The 19,926-nt window shown below is 66.3% G+C and overlaps 1 protein-coding gene across 1 annotated transcript; it reads left to right on the forward strand.

The window, feature by feature from the left end:
* The first annotated feature begins 23 nt into the window (after nucleotides 1-23).
* Nucleotides 24-19,818, forward strand: DENND4B (DENN domain containing 4B). The gene is given in 27 exon segments (XM_059870902.1): nucleotides 24-447; nucleotides 1,154-1,406; nucleotides 1,481-1,550; nucleotides 2,011-2,180; nucleotides 3,100-3,341; nucleotides 3,423-3,489; nucleotides 3,574-3,632; nucleotides 3,712-3,856; nucleotides 4,191-4,366; nucleotides 4,453-4,553; nucleotides 5,507-5,722; nucleotides 6,685-6,830; nucleotides 7,332-7,471; nucleotides 7,540-7,663; nucleotides 7,896-8,102; nucleotides 9,553-9,681; nucleotides 9,768-9,912; nucleotides 10,577-10,980; nucleotides 10,982-11,125; nucleotides 11,204-11,326; nucleotides 12,130-12,305; nucleotides 13,219-13,354; nucleotides 14,312-14,545; nucleotides 15,286-15,385; nucleotides 16,719-16,884; nucleotides 17,420-17,484; nucleotides 18,741-19,818. Coding segments are annotated over 27 exon segments (4,380 nt in total). The 5' UTR covers nucleotides 24-151; the 3' UTR covers nucleotides 18,887-19,818.
* The last annotated feature ends 108 nt before the right edge of the window (nucleotides 19,819-19,926 follow it).

Below are 19,926 nucleotides of genomic sequence, written 5' to 3' on the forward strand. Positions count from 1 at the left end.
CCGGTCCGTGCCCGGGGGGGTGGCTGGGAGCTCGGGGGGGGTCCCCGTGTCCCGCGGCGTGACCGGAAACCTCCTCCCTTCCCGTCCGCCGGGGCAGCGGCGCGGCGGGGGTGGTGGCATCGCCCGTGTCCCCGCAGATGCTGTGACAGCCATGTCGGACGAGAAGCCCCCGCAGCTCGTGGATTACTTCGTGGTGGCCGGGCTGGCGGAGGCGTCGCGGGCGCTGGAGGAGGAGCAGCAGCCGCGGCCGGCGCGGCCCGGGGAGCCCATCACGGACGTGGCCGTGATCATCCGCTCGCAGGGCGAGGAGGTGCCCCAGGGCTTCACCTGCATCGAGACCAGCACGTCGGGCCACCCCGTGGACCTCAACGCGGGGCTGCTCAACAACCCCCAGATGTTCCTGTGCTACAAACGCGGGCGGGACAAACCCCCCCTGATCGAGCTGGGGTGAGTAGGGGGGGACCCGAGTTCTGCTCTGGGTCACACCAGGCTGGGGGAAGAGTTTGGGAAGCTGGGGAAGAACCTGGAGGGGGAAGAGTTTGGGAAGCTGGGGAAGAACCTGGACGGGGAAGAGTTTGGGAAGCTGGGGAAGAACCTGGACTGGGAAGAGTTTGGGAAGCTGGGGAAGAACCTGGAGGGGGAAGAGTTTGGGAAGCTGGGGAAGAACCTGGAGAGGGAAGAGTTTGGGAAGATGGGGAAGACCTCGGAGGGAGAAGAGTTTGGGAAGCTGGGGAAGAACCTGGAGGGGGAAGAGTTTGGGAAGCTGGGGAAGAACCTGGAGGGGGAAGAGTTTGGGAAGCTGGGGAAGAACCTGGAGGGGGAAGAGTTTGGGAAGCTGGGGAAGAACTCAGAGGGGGAAGAGTTTGGGAAGCTGGGGAAGAACCTGGAGGGGGAAGAGTTTGGGAAGCTGGGGAATAACCTGGAGGGGGAAGAGTTTGGGAAGCTGGGGAAGACCTCGGAGGGAGAAGAGTTTGGGAAGGTGGGGAAGAACCTGGAGGGGGAAGAGTTTGGGAAGCTGGGGAAGAACCTGGAGAGGGAAGAGTTTGGGAAGCTGGGGAAGAACTCAGAGGGGGAAGAGTTTGGGAAGCTGGGGAAGAGCCCGGAGGTGCCGCTGGCAGCTCCTGGGGCTCCCCTCACCCCTCTCCCCACTCAGGGTGCACTATGAGGGCAAGGACCGCCCCAAGCCAGGCTACCAGATCCTGGACACGACCCCCTACAGCCGCTCGGCCAACCTGGCCTCGGGCTCCCCGGGCCACCAGCGCACCTTCCTGACGTTCCGGCGCGCGGCCGAGCCCCCCGGCCACCACACGCTGGGCGTCACCGACATCTGCCTGGTGATGCCCAGCAAGGGCGAGAGCACCCCCCACACCTTCTGCCGCGTGGACAAGAACCTCAACACCAGCATGGTGGGTTTGGGGTGTCCCTTTCATCCCCCTGGTGCTGCCCAGCCCGTGCTGAGCCCCTCGATCCCTCCTTGCAGTGGGGCCCTGCGTTGTTCCTGTGCTACAAGATCGCCGTGGCCAAGGACAACACGCTGGTCTACGAGGCAGGTGGGGACCTGGGGCTGGGGGTTCTGGGGCCTCCCAGGGGGAGGCAGAGTTGTTTATTGTCGTTATTATTTTAAAAAATATTTTCTGTGTTGATTTTTGGGGGAGGTGTAGGAGCCCCTGGGTCTCCTCAGGGGGGTTTGGGGAGCATAAGGTGGGGCCCTTCAGCTGCCCCAGCAGCCCTGGGGGGGCCTTGCCAGGCTTTTGGGGCTGGGGTCACTTACTGGGGAGGGGGAACAGTGGGGTTTCTTATTGGGAAGTGGGGTCCCTTACTGTGGTGACAGTGGGGTCTCTTACTGGGGGTTGGGGGCAATTGGGTTACCTGTTGGGGGGAAGTTTTGGTTTTGTGGAGCTGTGGGCACTTACCTGGCTGCCCCCTCCTCACTGGGGCGGGTGAGATGACCTGGGGGGCTGATCCTGGTGTCCGGTGTCCATGTCCCCGGGTGTCCGTGTGTCCGTGCAGGGCTGCTGAGCCGCTACCCCGAGCAGGACAGTGAGTCCTTCCCGCTGCCCGAGTCGGTGCCCGTGTTCTGCCTGCCCATGGGGGCCACCATCGAGAGCTGGCCCGTGGGCACCAAGTACCCCCTGCCCGTCTTCTCCACCTTCGTCCTCACCGGCGCCTCGGGGGACAAGGCACGGCAGGACAGGGGGCTCGGGGGGGTGGGATGGGGGTCCCCAGTGCCGTGGGAGGGGTTGGGTGCCCAGGTCTCAGCACCCACAGCCTCGTGGGGCTGGGATCCCTGTGCCAGGGGTTCCCAGTGCTGTGGGATCCTGGTGCCTGGGGTTCCCATCCCTCGTGGGACTGGGATCCCTGTGCCAGGGGTTCCCAGTGCTGTGGGATCCTGGTGTCTAGGGTTCCCATCCCTCGTGGGACTGGGATCTCTGTGCCAGGGGTTCCCAGCACTGTGGGACTGGGATCTCTGTGCCAGAGCTTCCTAGCACTGTGGGACCAGGATCCTCAGTGCCAGGGGTTCCCATCCCTCATGGCACTGGGATCCCTGTGCCAGGGGTTCCCATCCCTCATGGCACTGGGATCCTGGTGCCAAGGGTTCCCTTGTGGGCCCAGGATCCCTGTGCCCGGGGTTCCCAGCGCTGTGGAACTGGGATCCCCAGTACCAAGGAGCTCCCAGCTCTATGGGCCTGGGATCCTCAGTGCCAGGGGTTCCCAGCATTGTGGGCCCAGGATCCTGGTGCCAGGGGTTCCCATCCCTTGTGGCACTGGGATCCTCAGTGCCAGGGGTTCCCATCCCTTGTGACACTGGGATCCTCAGTGCCAGGGGTGCCCAGCACTATGGGCCCAGGATCCTCAGTGCCAGGGGTTCCCATCCCTTGTGGCACTGGGATCCTCAGTGCCAGGGGTGCCCAGCACTATGGGCCCAGGATCCTGGTGCCAGGGGTTCCCATCCCTTGTGGGCTGGGGATCCTTGTGCCAGGAGTTCCCGGTGCTGTGGGCCCGGGATCCTGGTGCCAGGGGTTCCTTGTGCCATGAGTTCCTGGCACTGTGAGCCCAGAATCCCGGTGCCAGGCGTGCCCTGACGGCCGTGCCCCGCAGGTGTACGGCGCCGCCATCCAGTTCCACGAGGCGTTCCCTCGGGAGCGGCTGTCGGAGGCGCAGGCGCTGCGCCTGGGGCTGCTCAGCGTGGTGGACCGGCGGCCGGTGCCCGGGCGCTCCCTGCACACCCGCAAGAGCATCTGCGTGCTGTCCCACTGGCCCTTCTTCGACGTCTTCCGCAAGTTCCTCATGTTCATCTACCGCTACTCCATCTCGGGCCCCCACGTGCTGCCCCTGGAGACGTGAGCGCGGACGAGGGGGGGCTCCGGGGGGGGCGGGGGCCCGCGGTCACCCCGGCGCTGACGGGGCCGCTCCGCCCGCAGGCACATCTCCCACTTCATGCACAACGTGCCCTTCCCGTCCCCGCAGCGCCCGCGGATCCTGGTCCAGGTGAGTCACCTGGGGCCGTGACCGTCCCGTCCCACCTCAGCGCGTCCCTGTGTTCCCCCCACCACTGTCTGTGTGTCCCTGCAGATGTCCCCGTATGACAGCCTGCTGCTGTGCCGGCCGGTGTCCTCCCCGCTGCCCCTCAGGTAGGACTGGGGGGTGCTGGTGATGGGGGGACAGGTGGGGAGGGGGCTGTGGGTGACCAGGTGATGTCCCCTCCCACAGCGGGGCCAGTTTCCTGACGCTGCTGCAGAACCTGGGCCCCGACAACGCGGTGGCACTGCTGGTGGCCGTCCTCACCGAGCAGAAGCTGCTCATCCACTCCCTGCGCCCCGACGTCCTGACCAGCGTGGGCGAAGCCCTGGTGGCGGTGAGTGACCGCAGGGGACACGGCGGGGACACCGAGGGGACGTGCCACCGTGGGGCTGGGGACCCGCCGTGCTGGGGACCTGTGGCCCTGGGGACTCCTGCTCCTCAGCACTGGGGATCCCTGTCCTGCAGTGTTGGGAGCGCTGATCCTGCAGTGCCACGGTGCTGGGGATCCCCACTTTGTGCTGTGGGGACCCCGATCCCGCAGGACTGGGGATCCCGTGCCATCGGTGATCCCAGTCCCACAGCTCTGGAGAGCCCACCCCGCGGCGCCGGGCCCCCCGTCCCGCCTGGCGGGGGCCCTGCGGCGCTGACCACCCTCGTCCTGTCCCCAGATGATCTTCCCCCTGCGCTGGCAGTGCCCCTACATCCCGCTGTGCCCGCTGGCGCTGGCTGACGTGCTGTGTGCCCCCGTGCCCTTCATTGTAGGCATCCACTCCAGCTACTTCGACCTCTACGAGCCCCCCCGCGACGTCATCTTCGTCGACCTGGACACCAACACCATTTTCCAGTGAGTGTCCCCAGGGCTGGGGGCGAGTGGGCTGTCCCGGGGGGGGTCCCGGGGGTCCCGCCCTGCCCTCGTGCCTGTGTCCCCAGGAGCGAGGAGCGGAAGCTGCTGTCGCCCCGCGCGCTGCCCCGCCGGCCCTGCAAGGTGCTGCTGGCCTCGCTGCACAGCCTGTCCCAGCAGCTGGATGAGTGTGAGTGGGGGGCCTGGGGCTGCCCTGGGGGCTCCAGGGTGTCCCAGTGGGTCTGGGGGTCACCACATCCCCCGTCTCTGCTGTTATCATGGAATAGCCCAAACTGGGAGGGACCCACTGGGGTCAAAGGCCACCCTGAAATCCCCCTTTTGCCTGGGAGCATTTTCCAAGCAGGATCAGAGCTGTGGCTTCACTCCCTCATTCCCTGGGCATTGCTTCCCAACCAGCCCCACCCCTGGGGCTCTGTGGCCACAGAGACTTGTCCGGCCAGGTGTCCCCGGTGCTGACTCTGTCCTGTCTGTCCCTGGTGCTCACTCTGTCCTGTCTGTCCCCGGTGCTCACTCTGGCCTGTCTGTCCCCGGTGCTGACTCTGTCCTGTCTGTCCCCGGTGCTCACTCTGGCCTGTCTGTCCCCGGTGCTCACTCTGTCCTTATGGCTGGGTGTCCCCGGTGCCAACACTGTCCCATCCGGCCGGGCATCCCTGGTGCCAAGGCTATCCCATCTGTGTCCCTGGTGCCAACACTGTCCCATCTGTGTCCCCAGTGCCAGTGCTGTCCCATCCATGTCCCTGGCGCTGACACTGTCCCATCCATGTCCCTGGTACTGACCCTGTCCCATCCCTATCCCTGGTGCCAACGCTGTCCCATCCGTGTCCCTGGTACCAACGCTGTCCCGCCCCTGTCCCTGGTGCCAACTCTGTCCCGTCCCTGTCACCAGTGCTGACCCTGTCCCGCCCCTGTCACCAGTGCCAACTCTGTCCCCTCCCTGTCCCCAGTGCTGACCCTGTCCTCTCCCTGTCCCCGGTGCTGACCCTGTCCCATCCCTGTCCCCAGTGCCGACCCTGTCCCCTCCCTGCCCCCAGTGCTGACCCTGTCCCCTCCCTGTCCCCTCCCTGTCCCGTCCCTGTCCCCAGTGCTGACCCTGTCCCCTCCCTGTCCCCTCCCTGTCCCCAGTGCTGAGCGCGCCGGGCGAGGAGGAGCCCCCGGAGCTGGTGCTGAGCGACGCGGAGGCGGCGGGCGCGCGGCGGGCGCAGCTGGAGCTGGAGGCGCGGGCGGCCTTCCTGCGCTTCATGGCCTGCGCCCTGCGCGGCTACCGCTCCTTCCTGCGCCCCATCGCGCCCGCGCCCGCCCCGGCCGGCCGCGACGCCGGCAGCCTCTTCGCGCTCCAGGGTGAGCGGGGGACGGGGCAGCCCGGGGGGCGTCCCTGGCAGGGCTGGGCTGGGCTGGGCTGTCTGGCTGGGTCCAGCTCATCTTTGTCCCATCCTGTCCTGTGTGTCCCGTCCCGTCCTGTGCATCCCATCCCATCCCATCCCATCCCATCCCATCCCATCCCATCCTATCCCATCCCATCGATCACATCCTATTGATCCCATCCCATCCCATCCCATCCCATCCCATCCCATCCCATCCCATCCCATCCCATCCCATCCCATCCCATCCCATCCCATCCCATCCCATTGATCACATCCTATTGATCCCATCCCATCCCATCCCATCCCATCCCATCGATCACATCCTATTGATCCCATCCCATCCCATCCCATCCCATCCCATCCCATCCTATCCCATCCCATTGATCACATCCTATTGATCCCATCCCATCCCATCCCATCCTATCCCATCCCATCCCATCCCGTCCTGTGCATCTCATCCCATCCCATCCCATTGATCCCATCCCATCCCATCCCACTGATCACATCGTATTGATCCCATCCCATCCCATCCTGTGCATCCCCTCCCATCCTGAGCATCCCATCCCGTCCTGTGCATCCCATCCCATCCCATCCCATCCCATCCCATCCCATCCCATCCCATCCCATCCCATCCCATCCCATCCCATCGATCACATCCTATTGATCCCATCCCATCCCATCCCATCCCATCCCATCCCATCCCATCCCATCCCATCCCATCCCATCCCATCCCATCCCATCCCATCCCATCCCATCCCATCCCATCGATCACATCCTATTGATCCCATCCCATCCCATTCCATCCCATCCCATCCCATCCCATCAATCCCATGCCATCCTGCGCATCCCATCCCATCCCACTGATCCCACCCCATCCCATCCCACCCCACCCCACCCCAATGACCCCCTCTCCCTGTCCCCACGTCCCCGTGTCCCCAGGGTTCCTGCGCTCCCGGGAGCGGGCCTACCAGCGTTTCTACGGGCAGCTGCTGCGCACGCAGCTCTTCACGCAGTTCATCGAGGACTGCTCCTTCGCCAGCGACCGCGAGCCCTGCCTCGAGTTCTTCGACACCTGCGTCGACAAGGTGTGTCCCTGTGTCCCCTCCACGTGTCCCTTGTGCGTCCCTCTCTCCCTGCCCCAAGTGCTTTGACACCTGTGTCCACAAGGTGTGTCCCTGTGTGCCCTCCACGTGTCCCTTGTGTGTCCCTCTCTCCCTGCCCCAAGTGCTTTGACACCTGTGTCCACAAGGTGTGTCCCTGTGTGCCCTCCACGTGTCCTTTGTGTGTCCCTCTCTCCCTGCCCCAAGTGCTTTGACACCTGTGTCCACAAGGTGTGTCCCTCTGTCCCCTCCATGTGTCCCTTGTGTGTCCCTCACTCCCCGCCTCGAGTTCCTCACCTGTGTCCACAAGGTGTGTCCCTCTGTCCCCTCCATGTGTCCCTTGTGTGTCCCTCGCTCCCCACCTCGAGTTCCTCACCTGTGTCCCCTGCACGTGTCCCTCTTGTGTCCCTCACTCCCTGCCTCGAGTTCCTCACCTGTGTCCACAAGGTGTGTCCCCACCGTGCTGACCCTGCTGGCCCTCCCCAGGTGCAGGTGGACCTGGAGAAGCCCGAGGACACGCCCCTGATGGAACTGGACGACCCCCGTGGGGGGGAGCACACGGTGTTCATCACCCCCCCGGAGCAGCCGGCGGGGCCGGACGGGGCCGAGCCCCCCGCGCGCTACAGGTGAGCCCCCCCCGGGCCCTCCCTGCATCTCCCCCTCCCCAAACCCCCCTCACCTGTGCCTCCCCCAGGTATGACGGGTTCCCCACGCTGCGCCCGGAGCTGCTGGAGCCCCCCCGAGACCCTCTGGTGGCGCAGCTGTGCCAGGCCAGGAGCAGCGCCCCGAGCAGCCCCGCGCCGCGCCGCACCAAGCAGGTGAGGGACAGCACCTGGGCGCGGCTGCCCGTGACACTGTGACACCTGGACAGGTGCCCAGCTGGGACAACACGTGGCTAAGTAGTGTCCCCGTGAGCTGTGCCACCTGGACAGGTGCCCAGCTGGCACAACACCCGCCCAGGTGTCTCTGAACTGTGCCACCTGGGCATGGCGCTGAGGAGCTCAGCTCAGCTCCCCTTCCCTGACTCTCCCTGGTCCCCGGTGTCCCCAGGAGATGAAGGTGGCCCAGCGGGTGGCCCAGAAGTCGTCGGCGGTGCCAGAGCTGTGGGCACGGTGCCTGCTGGGGCACTGCTACGGCCTCTGGTTCCTGTACCTGCCCACGCACGTGCGCGCCGCCCCCGCCAAGCTCCGCGCGCTGCAGCTGGCCTACGACGTCCTGCGCAAGATGGAGCAGCACAAGGTGGTGCTGCCCGACGAGGTGGGTCAGCTCCTGCTCCACATCCTCCTGGGAAAAGGGGGAGCTGCTGCTGGGGTGGGACTGCTGGGGTCAGCGGGGCTGGAGGCTGAGGGAAACGGGAATCTGTGTCCGGTGTCCAGTGCTGTGTCCAGTTCTAGGGCCAGGAGGGGCTGGAGCACGTCCAGAGAAGGGAAAGGGGCTTTAGCAGCAGGAGAAGGGAATGGAGAACTCCTGAGGGAGCTGGAAAGGAGCTCAGCCTGGAGAAAAGGAGGCTCAGGGGGACCCTGTGGGTTTGCACAGCTCCCTGACAGGAGGGGACAGCCAGGGGGGTCAGCTCCTGCTCCACATCCTCCTGGGAAAAGGGGGAGCTCCTCCTGGGGTGGGACTGCTGGGGTCGGCGGGGCTGGAGGCTGAGGGAAACGGGAATCTGTGTCCGGTGTCCAGTGCTGGCCAGGAGGGGCTGGAGCAGCAGGAGAAGGGAGTGGAGAACTCCTGAGGGAGCTGGAAAGGGGCTCAGCCTGGAGAAAGGGAGGCTCAGGGGGACCCTGTGGGTCTGCACAGCACCCTGACAGGAGGGGACAGCCAGGGGGGTCAGCTCCTGCTCCACATCCTCCTGGGAAAAGGGGGAGCTGCTGCTGGGGTGGGACTGCTGGGGTCAGCGGAGCTGGAGGCTGAGGGAAACGGGAATCTGTGTCCGGTGTCCTGTGCTGTGTCCAGTTCTCAGGCCAGGAGGGGCTGGAGCAGCAGGAGAAGGGAAAGGGGCTTTAGCAGCAGGAGAAGGGAATGGAGAACTCCTGAGGGAGCTGGAAAAGGGCTCAGCCTGGAGAAAAGGAGGCACAGGGGGACCCTGTGGGTCTGCACAGCTCCCTGACAGGAGGGGACAGCCAGGGGGGTCAGCTCCTGCTCCACATCCTCCTGGGAAAAGGGGAGTGCTGCTGGGGTGGGACTGCTGGGGTCGGCGGGGCTGGAGGCTGAGGGAAACGGGAATCTGTGTCCATTGTCCTGTGCTGTGTCCAGTTCTCAGGCCAGGAGGGGCTGGAGCAGCAGGAGAAGGGAAAGGGGCTGGAGCAGCAGGAGAAGGGAATGGAGAACTCCTGAGGGAGCTGGAAAGGGGCTCAGCCGGGAGAAAAGGAGGCTCAGGGGGACCCTGTGGGTCTGCACAGCTCCCTGACAGGAGGGGACAGCCAGGGGGGTCGGGCTGTGCTGCCAGGGAGCAGGGATAAGATGAGAGCTGGGCCAGGGGGTCTCAGGGTGGATATTTGGGAAAATTCCTCCTGGAAAGGTTGCTGAGACCTTGGAAGGGCTGCCCGGGGAGGTTTGGAGTGGCCACCCCTGGGGGTGTCTGAGGAAGGCAGACATTGCTCTGGGTGCCTTGGCCTCTGTCCTGCTGGGGCTCTCTCCCCCCCGGCTGCCTCTGAGGGTGGGCTGGTGGCCGGGGTGCCCCCCAGGCTGACGTGCAGGTGCCCCCCAGGTGTGCTACCGCATCCTGATGCAGCTCTGCGGGCAGTACGGCGAGCCCGTGCTGTCGGTGCGCGTCCTGCTGGAGATGAAACGCGCCGGCATCGTCCCCAACACCGTCACCTACGGCTACTACAACAAGGTGACCCCGAGGGGATCCCCTGGCATGGGGAGGGGGTGCTGGGGGTCTCCTGGCCACTCCTAACCCCCCCCTTGTCCCCCTGGCAGGCGGTGCTGGAGAGCAAGTGGCCGGCGGGGACGCAGGGGGGGCGGCTGCGCTGGGCCAAGCTGCGGAATGTGGTGCTGGGGGCGGCGCAGTTCCGGCAGCCCCTGCGGCAGCGGCAGCGCCAGAGCGCCGCCGGAGACCCCCCGGGTGAGGGCACGGCGGGCACGGGGGGGCTGGCACCCCACTCACAGCCCCTGGTTCCCCTGCAGGTGATCGAACCCCTCTGAGTATCTCCAAGGCCTGGGGGAGACCCCAGCGGTTCTCCCCTGTCCCCTCCTGCCAGGGCCTGAACCCCCCTGGGGGTGAGGGGTGTTTTGGGGGTCGCTGACACCCCCATGTCCCCATCAGGTGACTGAGCCCCCCCCAGCCCACCCACTCCCATCCCCTGACTGAGCCCCTCCGAGTATCTCCAGAGACCCCAGTGATTCTCCCCTGTCCCCTCCTGCCTCCTCCCTGGGGTGGGGGGTGTTTTGGGGGTCGCTGACACCCCCATGTCCCCATCAGGTGACTGAGCCACCCAGCCCACCCACTCCCACCCCCTGACTGAGCCCCTCCGAGTATCTCCAGAGACCCCAGTGACTCTCCCCTGTCCCCTCCTGCCACCCCCTGGGGGTGGGGGGTGTTTTGGGGGTCACTGACACCCCCATGCCCCCTCAGGTGACCGAGCCCCCCAGCCCACCCACTCCCACCCCCTGACTGAGCCCCTCCGAGTATCTCCAGAGACCCCAGTGATTCTCCCCTGTCCCCTCCTGCCACCTCCCTGGGGTGGGGGGTGTTTTGGGGGTCGCTGACACCCCCTTGTCCCCCTCAGGTGACCGAGCCCCGCCCGCCTCGCGCCCCCCCCTGCAGCGCCAGACCACCTGGGCGGGTCGGAGCCTTCGGGACCCGCTCCCGGCCCCGCGGCTCGTCAAGAGCGGCAGCCTCAGTTTCCCCGGCCCCGCCCGGCCCGAGGGGGCGGCCCGGGAGAGGCCGGGGGAGCCCCCGCTGCTCCCCGCGACCCCCACCCCGCCGCCGCCCCCCCGCCCGCGGGCCCCCCCCGGTTCGGCCGACGGGAGCCTCTCGGACATCGCCACCGACGACAGCGGCGGGGACGAGGGGCCCGGAGGGGGGTCCGGGGGGGGTCCCGGAGGGGGTCCCGGGGGGGGTCCCGGGGCGGCGACCCCGCGCCGGGGGCTGGCAGCCAAGCTGCAGCAGCTGCTGTCGCCCGGCAAGCGGCCCCCCCCCGCGCCCCTCGGAGCCCCCCCGGGAGCCCGGGGCACGCCGGGGGTCGGAGCAGCGGGATGGGGACCCCTCCTCACGGCGCAGCCCCGCCGAGACCCTGCTGCGGCCCCGGGAGCGGCCCGAGTCCACGGCGTCCGAGGTACCGCGTGTCACCGTGTCCTGTCTGTCCCTCTGTCCCCCCTGCCGGCCACCCCCCCTGAGCCCGTGTCCCCCCCAGAGCTCCGTGTCCCTGGGCAGCGAACTGGACCTGTCCGATGCCTCGGGGGGCAGCAGCGGGGCCCCCAGACCCACGGAGCCCTGCACGGAAGGGGCAGCGGGGACGGAGCCCCCCGCCCTGGAGGTGAGAAATGGGGGGGGCACAGCTGGGGTTTGGGGGCACAGCTGGGGTTTGGGGGGCAGAGCTGGGTTTGGGGGGCAGAGCTGGGGTTTGGGGGCAGAGCTGGGGTTTGGGGGCACAGCTGGGGTTTGGGGGGCAGAGCTGGGGTTTGGGGGCACAGAGGGTTGCGGGGCAGAGCTGGGGTCTGGGGGGTACAGCTGGGGTTGGGGGGCAGAGCTGGGGTCTGGGGGGTACAGCTGGGGTTGGGGGGCAGAGCTGGGTTTGGGGGCACAGCTGGGGTTTGGGGGCCAGGGGTTTGGGGGGTAGAGCTGGGGCTTGGGGGCACAGGGGTTTGGGGGGCACAACTGGGGTTTGGGGGGCAGAGATGGGTTTGGGGGGCACAGCTGGGTTTGGGGGCACAGCTGGGGTTTTGGGGGCAGAGCTGGGTTTGGGGGCACAGGGTTTGGGGGCAGAGCTGGGGTTTGGGGGCAGAGCTGGGGTTGGGGGCAGAGCTGAGGTTGGGGCACAGCTGGGGTTTGGGGCACAGGGTTTGGGGGCAGAGCTGGGGTTGGGGCACAGGGTTTGGGGGCACAGCTGGGGTTTGGGGCGCAGGGTTTGGGGGCAGAGCTGAGGTTGGGGCACAGGGTTTGGGGGCACAGCTGGGGTTTGGGGGCACAGCTGAGGTTGGGGCACAGGGTTTGGGGGCAGAGCTGAGGTTGGGGCACAGGGTTTGGGGGCACAGCTGGGGTTTGGGGGCAGAGCTGAGGTTGGGGCACAGGGTTTGGGGTTGGAGCCCAGCTCGGGCAGCAGTGACCCGTGTCCCCCAGGTGCTGCTGTCCAGCTGCTCGCGCTGCCCGGGCTGTGCCGGGCTCGTGTTCGACGAGGAGCTGATGGCGGGCTGGACCTCGGACGACTCCAACCTCAACACCTCGTGCCCCTTCTGCTCCCGCTCCTTCGTGCCCTTCCTGAGCATCGAGATCCGCGACTTCCGGCGGCCCCCCAGGTGCCACACCCCCAGACACGCCCTCAGGGACCCCCGCTGCCCTCCCCATGTCCCCGGGGTGGCCCCAAGGTGTCCCCCAGGACACCCCCAGACACGCCCTCAGGGACCCCCATGCTCTGTGGGGATACCCCAGTGTCCCACTGCCCTCCTGATGTCCCCAAGATGTCCCTGACACCCCTCTTTGCTCCCTGCCATTTCCCCCTCCTTCCATCCATCATCCATCCATCATCCATCCATCCATCATCCATCCATCCATCATCCATCCATCATCCATCCATCATCCATCCCTCCATCCATCATCCATCCATCCCTCCATCCATCATCCATCCATCCATCCATCCATCCATCCATCCATCCATCATCCATCCATCCATCCATCATCCATCCATCCATCATCCATCCATCCATCATCCATCCATCCATCCATCCATCCATCCATCCATCCATCCATCCATCCATCCATCATCCATCATCCATCCATCATCCATCCATCCATCCATCCATCCATCCATCCATCCATCCATCCATCATCCATCCATCCATCCATCATCCATCCATCATCCATCCATCATCCATCCATCCATCCATCCATCCATCTCTCCATCCATCCATCCCTCCATCCATCATCCATCCATCATCCATCCATGCATCCATCCATCATCCATCATCCATCCATCCATCCCTCCATCCATCCATCATCCATCATCCATCCATGCATCCATCCATCATCCATCATCCATCATCCATCATCCATCCATGCATCCATCCATCATCCATCCATCCATCCATCCATCCATTCATCCATCCATCCATCCATCCATCCATCCCCCATCCATCCATCCCTCCGTCCCTCCATCCTCTGGGGGTTCCCCAGTGCCCCCCATTCCCGTGACCCCCCCCGTCTGTCCCGCAGCCCCCCCGGGGCCGGCCCGGTGCCCCCCTCCCCGCAGGGGCCGGTGCTCAGCGACCGCCGGCGCTGCCTGGAGCTGGACGAGACCCCCGAGACCCCCGAGACCCCCGAGCTGTGCAACGGCTGCGCCGAGACCCCGGTACTGGGGGGCCCCGGCCTGGGGGGCTGGGAATGGGGGGGGGGTCCTTCCCTCATCCCTGGAATTGGGGTTGGGACAGTCCCACCCTGGATTTGGGGTCCCTGGGGGTGCTTTGGTGGTTCTGGGCTGGGCAGGGGGTCCCAAGTGTGTCCCCCCCCCCCATTCCAGGGCTGGGCAGGGGGTGTCCCCTTCCTCTAATTCGGGGGTCCCAAGTGTGTCCTCCTCATTCCCAGGTCCTGCTGCATTCCAGGCTGGGCAGGGGGTCCCTCACCCCCACAACTTGGGGGTCCTCACCCCCATTTCCAGGTCCTGGTGTCTTCCAGGGCTGGGCAGGGCAGGGCGTGTCCCCCACCCCTAATTCGGGGGTCCCAAGTGTGTCCTCCTCATTCCCAGGTCCTGGTGCCCTCCAGGGCTGGGCAAGGAGTGCCCCCCCTCTAATTCGGGGGTCCCAAGCGTGTCCCCCCCCATTCCCAGGTCCTGCTGCACTCCAGGGCTGGACAGGGGGGTCCCAAGTGTGTCCCCCTCCCCCCGCAGCCCATTCCCAGGTCCTAGTGCCCTCCAGGGCTGGGCAGGGCATGTCCCCCCCCTCTAATTCAGGGGTCCCAAGCGTGTCCCCCCCCATTCCCAGGTCCTGCTGCACTCCAGGGCTGGGCAGGGCGTGTCCCCCACCCCTAATTCGGGGGTCCCAATCGTGTCCCTCTCCCCCCGCAGCCCATTCCCAGGTCCTAGTGCCCTCCAGAGCTGGGCAGGGTGTGTCCCCCACATCTAATTCAGGGGTCCCAAGCGTGTCCCCCCCCATTCCCAGGTCCTGCTGCACTCCAGGGCTGAACAGGGGGGTCCCAATCATGTCCCCCTCTCCCCGCAGCCCATTCCCAGGTCCTGGTGCCCTCCAGGGCAGGGCAGGGCGTGTCCCCCACCCCTAATTCGGGGGTCCCAAGCGTGTCCCCTGCCCTGCAGCCCCCGGGGCGCTGGGAGCGCGTGGCCTTCGCCTACCTGAGCCCGCTGGTGCTGCGCAAGGAGCTGGAGAGCCTGGTGGAGAACGAGGGCGGGGAGCTGCTGGCGCGGCCCGAGCTGGTGGACAGCCACCCCATCATCTACTGGAACCTCGTGTGGTACTTCCAGCGCCTGGCCCTGCCCAGCCAGCTGCCCCTGCTGCTGCTGGGCTCCCAGCACGCCCCCCGAGACCCCCAGGTGGGTTTTTGGGGGGGTTCTGGGGGGGCTGGGGGGGGTGGTGGTGGTGGTGCTGAGCCCCCCCTCCATCCGGCAGCGCTGCTGGGCTCCCAGCACGCCCTCCCCCGAGACCCCCAGGTGGGTTTTTGGGGAGCTCTGGGGGATGGGAGGGGGGGTCTGGGGGGGTTGGAGGTGGTGCTGAGCCCCCCAACCTGTCCTGAGCCCCCCACTCTGTCCTGAGCCCCCCAAACTGTCCTGCACCCTGCTGGGTTCCCAGCATGTCCCCCACGACACCCAGGTGGGTTTTTGGGGGGCTCTGGGGGTTGGGAGGGGGGGTCTGGGGGGGTTGGTGGTGGTGCTGAGCCCCCCAACCTGCTCTGAGCCCCCCACCCTGTCCTGAGTCCCCCAACCTGTCCTGAGCCCCCCCAACCTGTCCTGCACCCTGCTGGGCTCCCAGCATGTCCCCCACGACACCCAGGTGGGTTTTTGGGGGGCTCTGGGGGTTGGGAGGGGGGGTCTGTGGGGGTTGGTGGTGGTGCTGAGCCCCCCAACCTGTCCTGAGCCCCCCACCCTGTCCTGAGCCCCCCAAACTGTCCTGAGCCCCCCCAACCTGTCCTGAGCCCCCCAAACTGTCCTGCACCCTGCTGGGTTCCCAGCATGTCCCCCACGATACCCAGGTGGGTTTTTGGGGGGCTCTGGGGGGTCTGAGGGGGCTCTGTGGGGGTTGGTGGTGGTGCTGAGCCCCCTCCCCTGTGGTGCAGCCCCCCGAGGCCTCCCGGGTGCGTGTGAGGCTCCTGTGGGATGTGCTGAGCCCCGACCCCGAGAGCGGCCCCCCACTCTACGTGCTCTGGAGGCTGCACAGTGAGCCTGGGGGTCTGGGGTGGGGGGTTTGGGGTGGGGGATTGGGGCGTGGGATTGGGGGATTTGGGGTGGGGGATTGGGGGATTGGGGTGTGGGATTGGGGGATTTGGGGTGGGGGATTGGGGGATTGGGATTGGGGGATTTGGGGGGTTTGGGGTGGGGGGTTTGGGGTGGGGGATTGGGGGATTTGGGGTGGGGGATTGGGGGATTGGGGTGTGGGATTGGGGGATTTGGGGTGGGGGATTGGGGGATTGGGATTGGGGGATTTGGGGGGTTTGGGGTGGGGGGTTTGGGGTGGGGGATTGGGGGATTTGGGGAGTGGGATTGGGGCTGTGGGTTTGGGGTGGGGGATTGGGGGATTGGGGGAGTGGGTTTTTGGTGTGGGATTGGGGGATTTGGGGGGTGGGTTTGGGGGATTGGGGGATTGGGATTGGAGGATTTGGGGTGGGGGATTGGGGGGTTTGGGGTGGGGGATTTGGGGGTTTGGGGTGGGGGATTTGGGGTGGGGAATTTGGGGTGTGGGATTGGGGGATTGGGGGATTGGGGGTGTGGGTTTGGGGTGTGGGATTGGGGGATTTGGGGGGTGGGTTTGGGGTGTGGGATTGGGGGATTTGGGGGGTGGGTTTGGGGGATTGGGGGATTGGGATTGGAGGATTTGGGGTGGGGGATTGGGGGATTTGGGGTGGGGTATTGGGGGGTTTGGGGTGGGGGATTTGGGGTGGGGAATTTGGGGTGGGGGATTGGGGGATTGGGGGATTGGGGGTGTGGGTTTGGGGTGTGGGATTGGGGGATTTGGGGGGTGGGTTTGGGGTGTGGGATTGGGGGATTTGGGGGGTGGGTTTGGGGAATTGGGGGATTGGGATTGGAGGATTTGGGGCGTGGGATTGGGGGATTTGGGGTGGGGGATTGGGGGATTGGGGGGTTTGGGGTGGGGGATATGGGAGTGGGAGATGAGGGGATGGAGTACACGGGGGGATGGAAGGAGTAGGGGAATGGCCAAGAACAAAGAGGGGGATCAGGGACACCTTGGGGACCTTGGGGTCACACTTTGGGGTCCTCCAGGTGACAATCCTGGGGGTTTGGGGACCCTGGGCTCACCTTTGGGGTCCCCCAGGTGACAATCCTGGGGGTTTGGGGACCCTGGGCTCACCTTTGGGGTCCCCCAGGTGACATCCCTGTGGGTTTGGGGACCTTGGGGTCACCTTTGGGGTCCCCCAGGTAACATCCCTGTGGGTTTGGGGACCTTGGGGTCACCTTTGGGGTCCCCCAGGTGACATCCCCGGGGGTTTGGGGACACTGGGGTTACTCTGGGCTCACCTTTGGGGTCCCCCAGGTAACATCCCCCCCCGGCTGCACCCCTGGGGCCCCCCAGCCCCCTCGTTCTCGCTGACCTTCCTGGAGGCCCTGCTGAGCCACGTGGGGCTCAACGAGGTGCACAAAGCCATCGGGCTCTTCCTGGAGACCCTCGCGGCCCCCGGAGCCCCCCGAACCCTGCACAGGTACACACGGACCCCCAAATTCCAAATCCCACCAAAATCCCCCAAATTCCCTCCAAATTTGGCCCAAAACCCCCCAAAATTCCTCCTAAAATCCCCCCAAAATCCCCCCTGAATCCCCCCAGATTCCTCCCAAATCCCCCCCAAAATCCTCCCAAATCCCCCCAAACTCCCAAATTCCTCCTAAAATCCCCCCAAAATCCCCCCTGAATCCCCCCAGATTCCTCCCAAATCCCCACCAGATTCCTCCCAAATCCCCCCCAAAATCCTCCCAAATCCCCCCAAACTCCCAAAACCCCCCCAAAATCCTCCCAAATCCCCCCAACCTCCCCAAAATGCCCCCAGATTTCCCCCAACTCCCACCAAAATCCCCCCTGAATCCCCCCAAATTCCCTCTAAATCCTCCCAAATCCCGCCAAAATCCCCCAAACTCCCACCAAAATTCTCCCCAAAATCCCCCCCAAATTCCCCCAAATGCCCCCAAATCCCTGAAATTCCCCCAAATCCCCCCAAACCTCCCCAAATTCCCCTCCTGCAGGAGCATCTACCGGGAGCTGCTGTTCCTGACGCTGGCGGCGCTGGGCCGGGAGCACACCGACATCGGTCAGGGGGCTCGGGGGGCTCGGGGGGGCTTGGGGGGCACCTGGGGGCTCAGGGGGGCTCGGGAGGGGGGCACGGGGGTCTCAGGGGGTGCATGGGGGGTGTTGGGGCACCTGGGTGACATTTGGGGCTCAGGTGAGACACAGGGGGTGGCACAGAGGGACACGGTGGGTCTGGGGGGAGCCACGGGGGTCCAGGGGGCTCAGGGGGGGCTCAGGGGGCACCTGGGGGGTGGTGGGGGCTCGAGGGGGACACAGAGGTGGCTCAGAGTGTCATGGGGGGCTCGGGGTGTGTTCAGGAGGGGACACGGGGGTCTCAGGGGCACTGGGGGTCTCGGGGGGTCCGGGCTGACCCCCCCTTGCTGTGACATGGGGGACTCGGGGGGGCTCAGGGTGTGTTTAGGGGGGTACACGGGGGTCTCAGGGGCACCTGGAGGGTGGTGGGGGCTCAGGTGGGACACAGGGGGTGGCACAGAGGGACACGGTGGGTCTGGGGGGCTCATGGGGGGACACTGGGGGTCTCAGGGGCACCTGGGTGACATTTGGGGCTCAGGGGGTGGCACAGGGGGTGACACAAGGGGACATGGTGGGTGTAGGGGGGCTCAGAGGGACATGGGGGGCTCAGGGTGTGTTTGGGGGGGGGGACACGGGGGTCTCAGGGGCACATTATGGGTCTCAGGGGCACCTGGGGGGTGTTTGGGGCTCAGGAGGGGGACATGGTTGGTATAGGGGGCTCAGAGGGACACGGGGGTCTCAGGGTGGGTTCGGGGGGGGGACATGGTTGGTGTAGGGGGCTCAGAGGGACATGGGGGGCTCAGGGTGTGTTTGGGGGGGGACACTGGGGTCTCAGGGGCACACTGGGGGGTGTTGGGGTCTCAGGAGGGGGACGCTGGGTCTGGGGGGCTCAGAGGGACACGGGGGCTCAGGGTGTGTTTAGGGGGGGACATGGTTGATATAGGGGGCTCAGAGGGACATGGGGGGCTCAGGGTGTTTTTGGGGGGGTACACGGGGGTCTCAGGGGCACCTGGGGGTATTGGGGGCTCAGGAGGGGGACGTGGTGGGTCTGGGGGGCTCAGAGGGACACGGGGGTCTCAGGGCGGGTTCGGGGGGGGACATGGTTGGTGTAGGGGGCTCAGAGGGACACGGGGGCTCAGGGTGGGTTCGGGGGGGGACATGGTTGGTGTAGGGGGCTCAGAGGGACACAGGGGTCTCAGGGTGGCTTCGGGGGGCTCCGTGCTGACCCCGTGCGTGCCCCCCCAGCCGCCTTTGACCGCCGGTACCGCTCGGCGCTGGGCAAGCTGGGCGGGGCGCTGGGCCGGGACGAGCTGCGGCGGCGGCGGGCGCAGCCCCCCAGCGCCAGAGCCTCCGAGTGCCGCCGCACCTTCGGGGCGCCCCCCGAGTGCTGAACCCCCCCCGGGAACCCCCCAGGATGAGATGGGAACGACCCCCAAAGAGCTGGGGGAGGTCGAGGTGGGGAAGGGACCCCCAGGATCCCCCTCAGATGCTCCAGGGTGGGGAAGGGACCCCCCCCTCAAATGCTCCAGGAGGGACAAGGGACCCCCAGGATCCTCCTCAAATGCTCCAAGGTGGGGAAAGTACCCCCAGGACCCCCCCTCAAATGGTCTAGGATGGGGAAAAGACCTCCAGGACCCTCCTCAAATGCTCCAGGAGGGACAAGGGACCCCCCAGGACCTCCCTCAAAGGCTCCAGAGTGGGGAAGGGACCCCCAGGACCCCCCTCAGATGCTCTAGGATGGGGAATAGACTCCCAGGACCCCCCTCAGATGCTCTAGGATGGGGAAAAGACCCCCAGGACCCCCCCTCAAATGGTCTAGGATGGGGAAAAGACCTCCAGGACCCCCCTCAGATGCTCTAGGATGGGGAAAAGACCTCCAGGACCCCCCTCAGATGCTCCAGGAGGGACAAGGGACCCCCAGGCCACCCCTCAAATGTTCCAGGGTGGGGGAAAAGGACCCCCCAGCACCCCCAGGCTCACGACGGGTTTTATATGTCAGTGTTAATATATTTTTATTTATTTATTCACCCTCCCCCAGAGTGAGAGCGCGGGTGGGACGGGCAGGGGCGGCTCTGGGGGGGGGGGTTCCCCCTCCTCATTTCTGCCCCGGGGGGGTTTGGGGGTGACAGGGCAGCTGGGGGTGCTCTGGGTTTGTGCCCCCCTTCCATCTCCAGCCCTCCCGCGCCCCCCGGGGGGGTTTGGGGCCTTTGGGGGGGTTCGGTGGCCATTGGGGGGGGGGTTTGGGGCCGCCCCCTCCCCTCGCACTGTGCAATAGCAGCCCCCGCCCCAGGGGCCTGTAAATAAAAGCTGCTGCGGTATTTTCCTCGATGTCTCCAGGATAATTTTTATTTACCGGGGGGGTTTGAGGGTGAGGAATCCCACCCGAGGGGAGGTGAAGCCGGCTCCGCCATCTTCCACCCTGGCACGGCCC

Source organism: Haemorhous mexicanus, chromosome 31 (assembly GCF_027477595.1).
Source record: "Haemorhous mexicanus isolate bHaeMex1 chromosome 31, bHaeMex1.pri, whole genome shotgun sequence".
In the NCBI taxonomy this organism is placed as follows: domain Eukaryota; kingdom Metazoa; phylum Chordata; class Aves; order Passeriformes; family Fringillidae; genus Haemorhous; species Haemorhous mexicanus.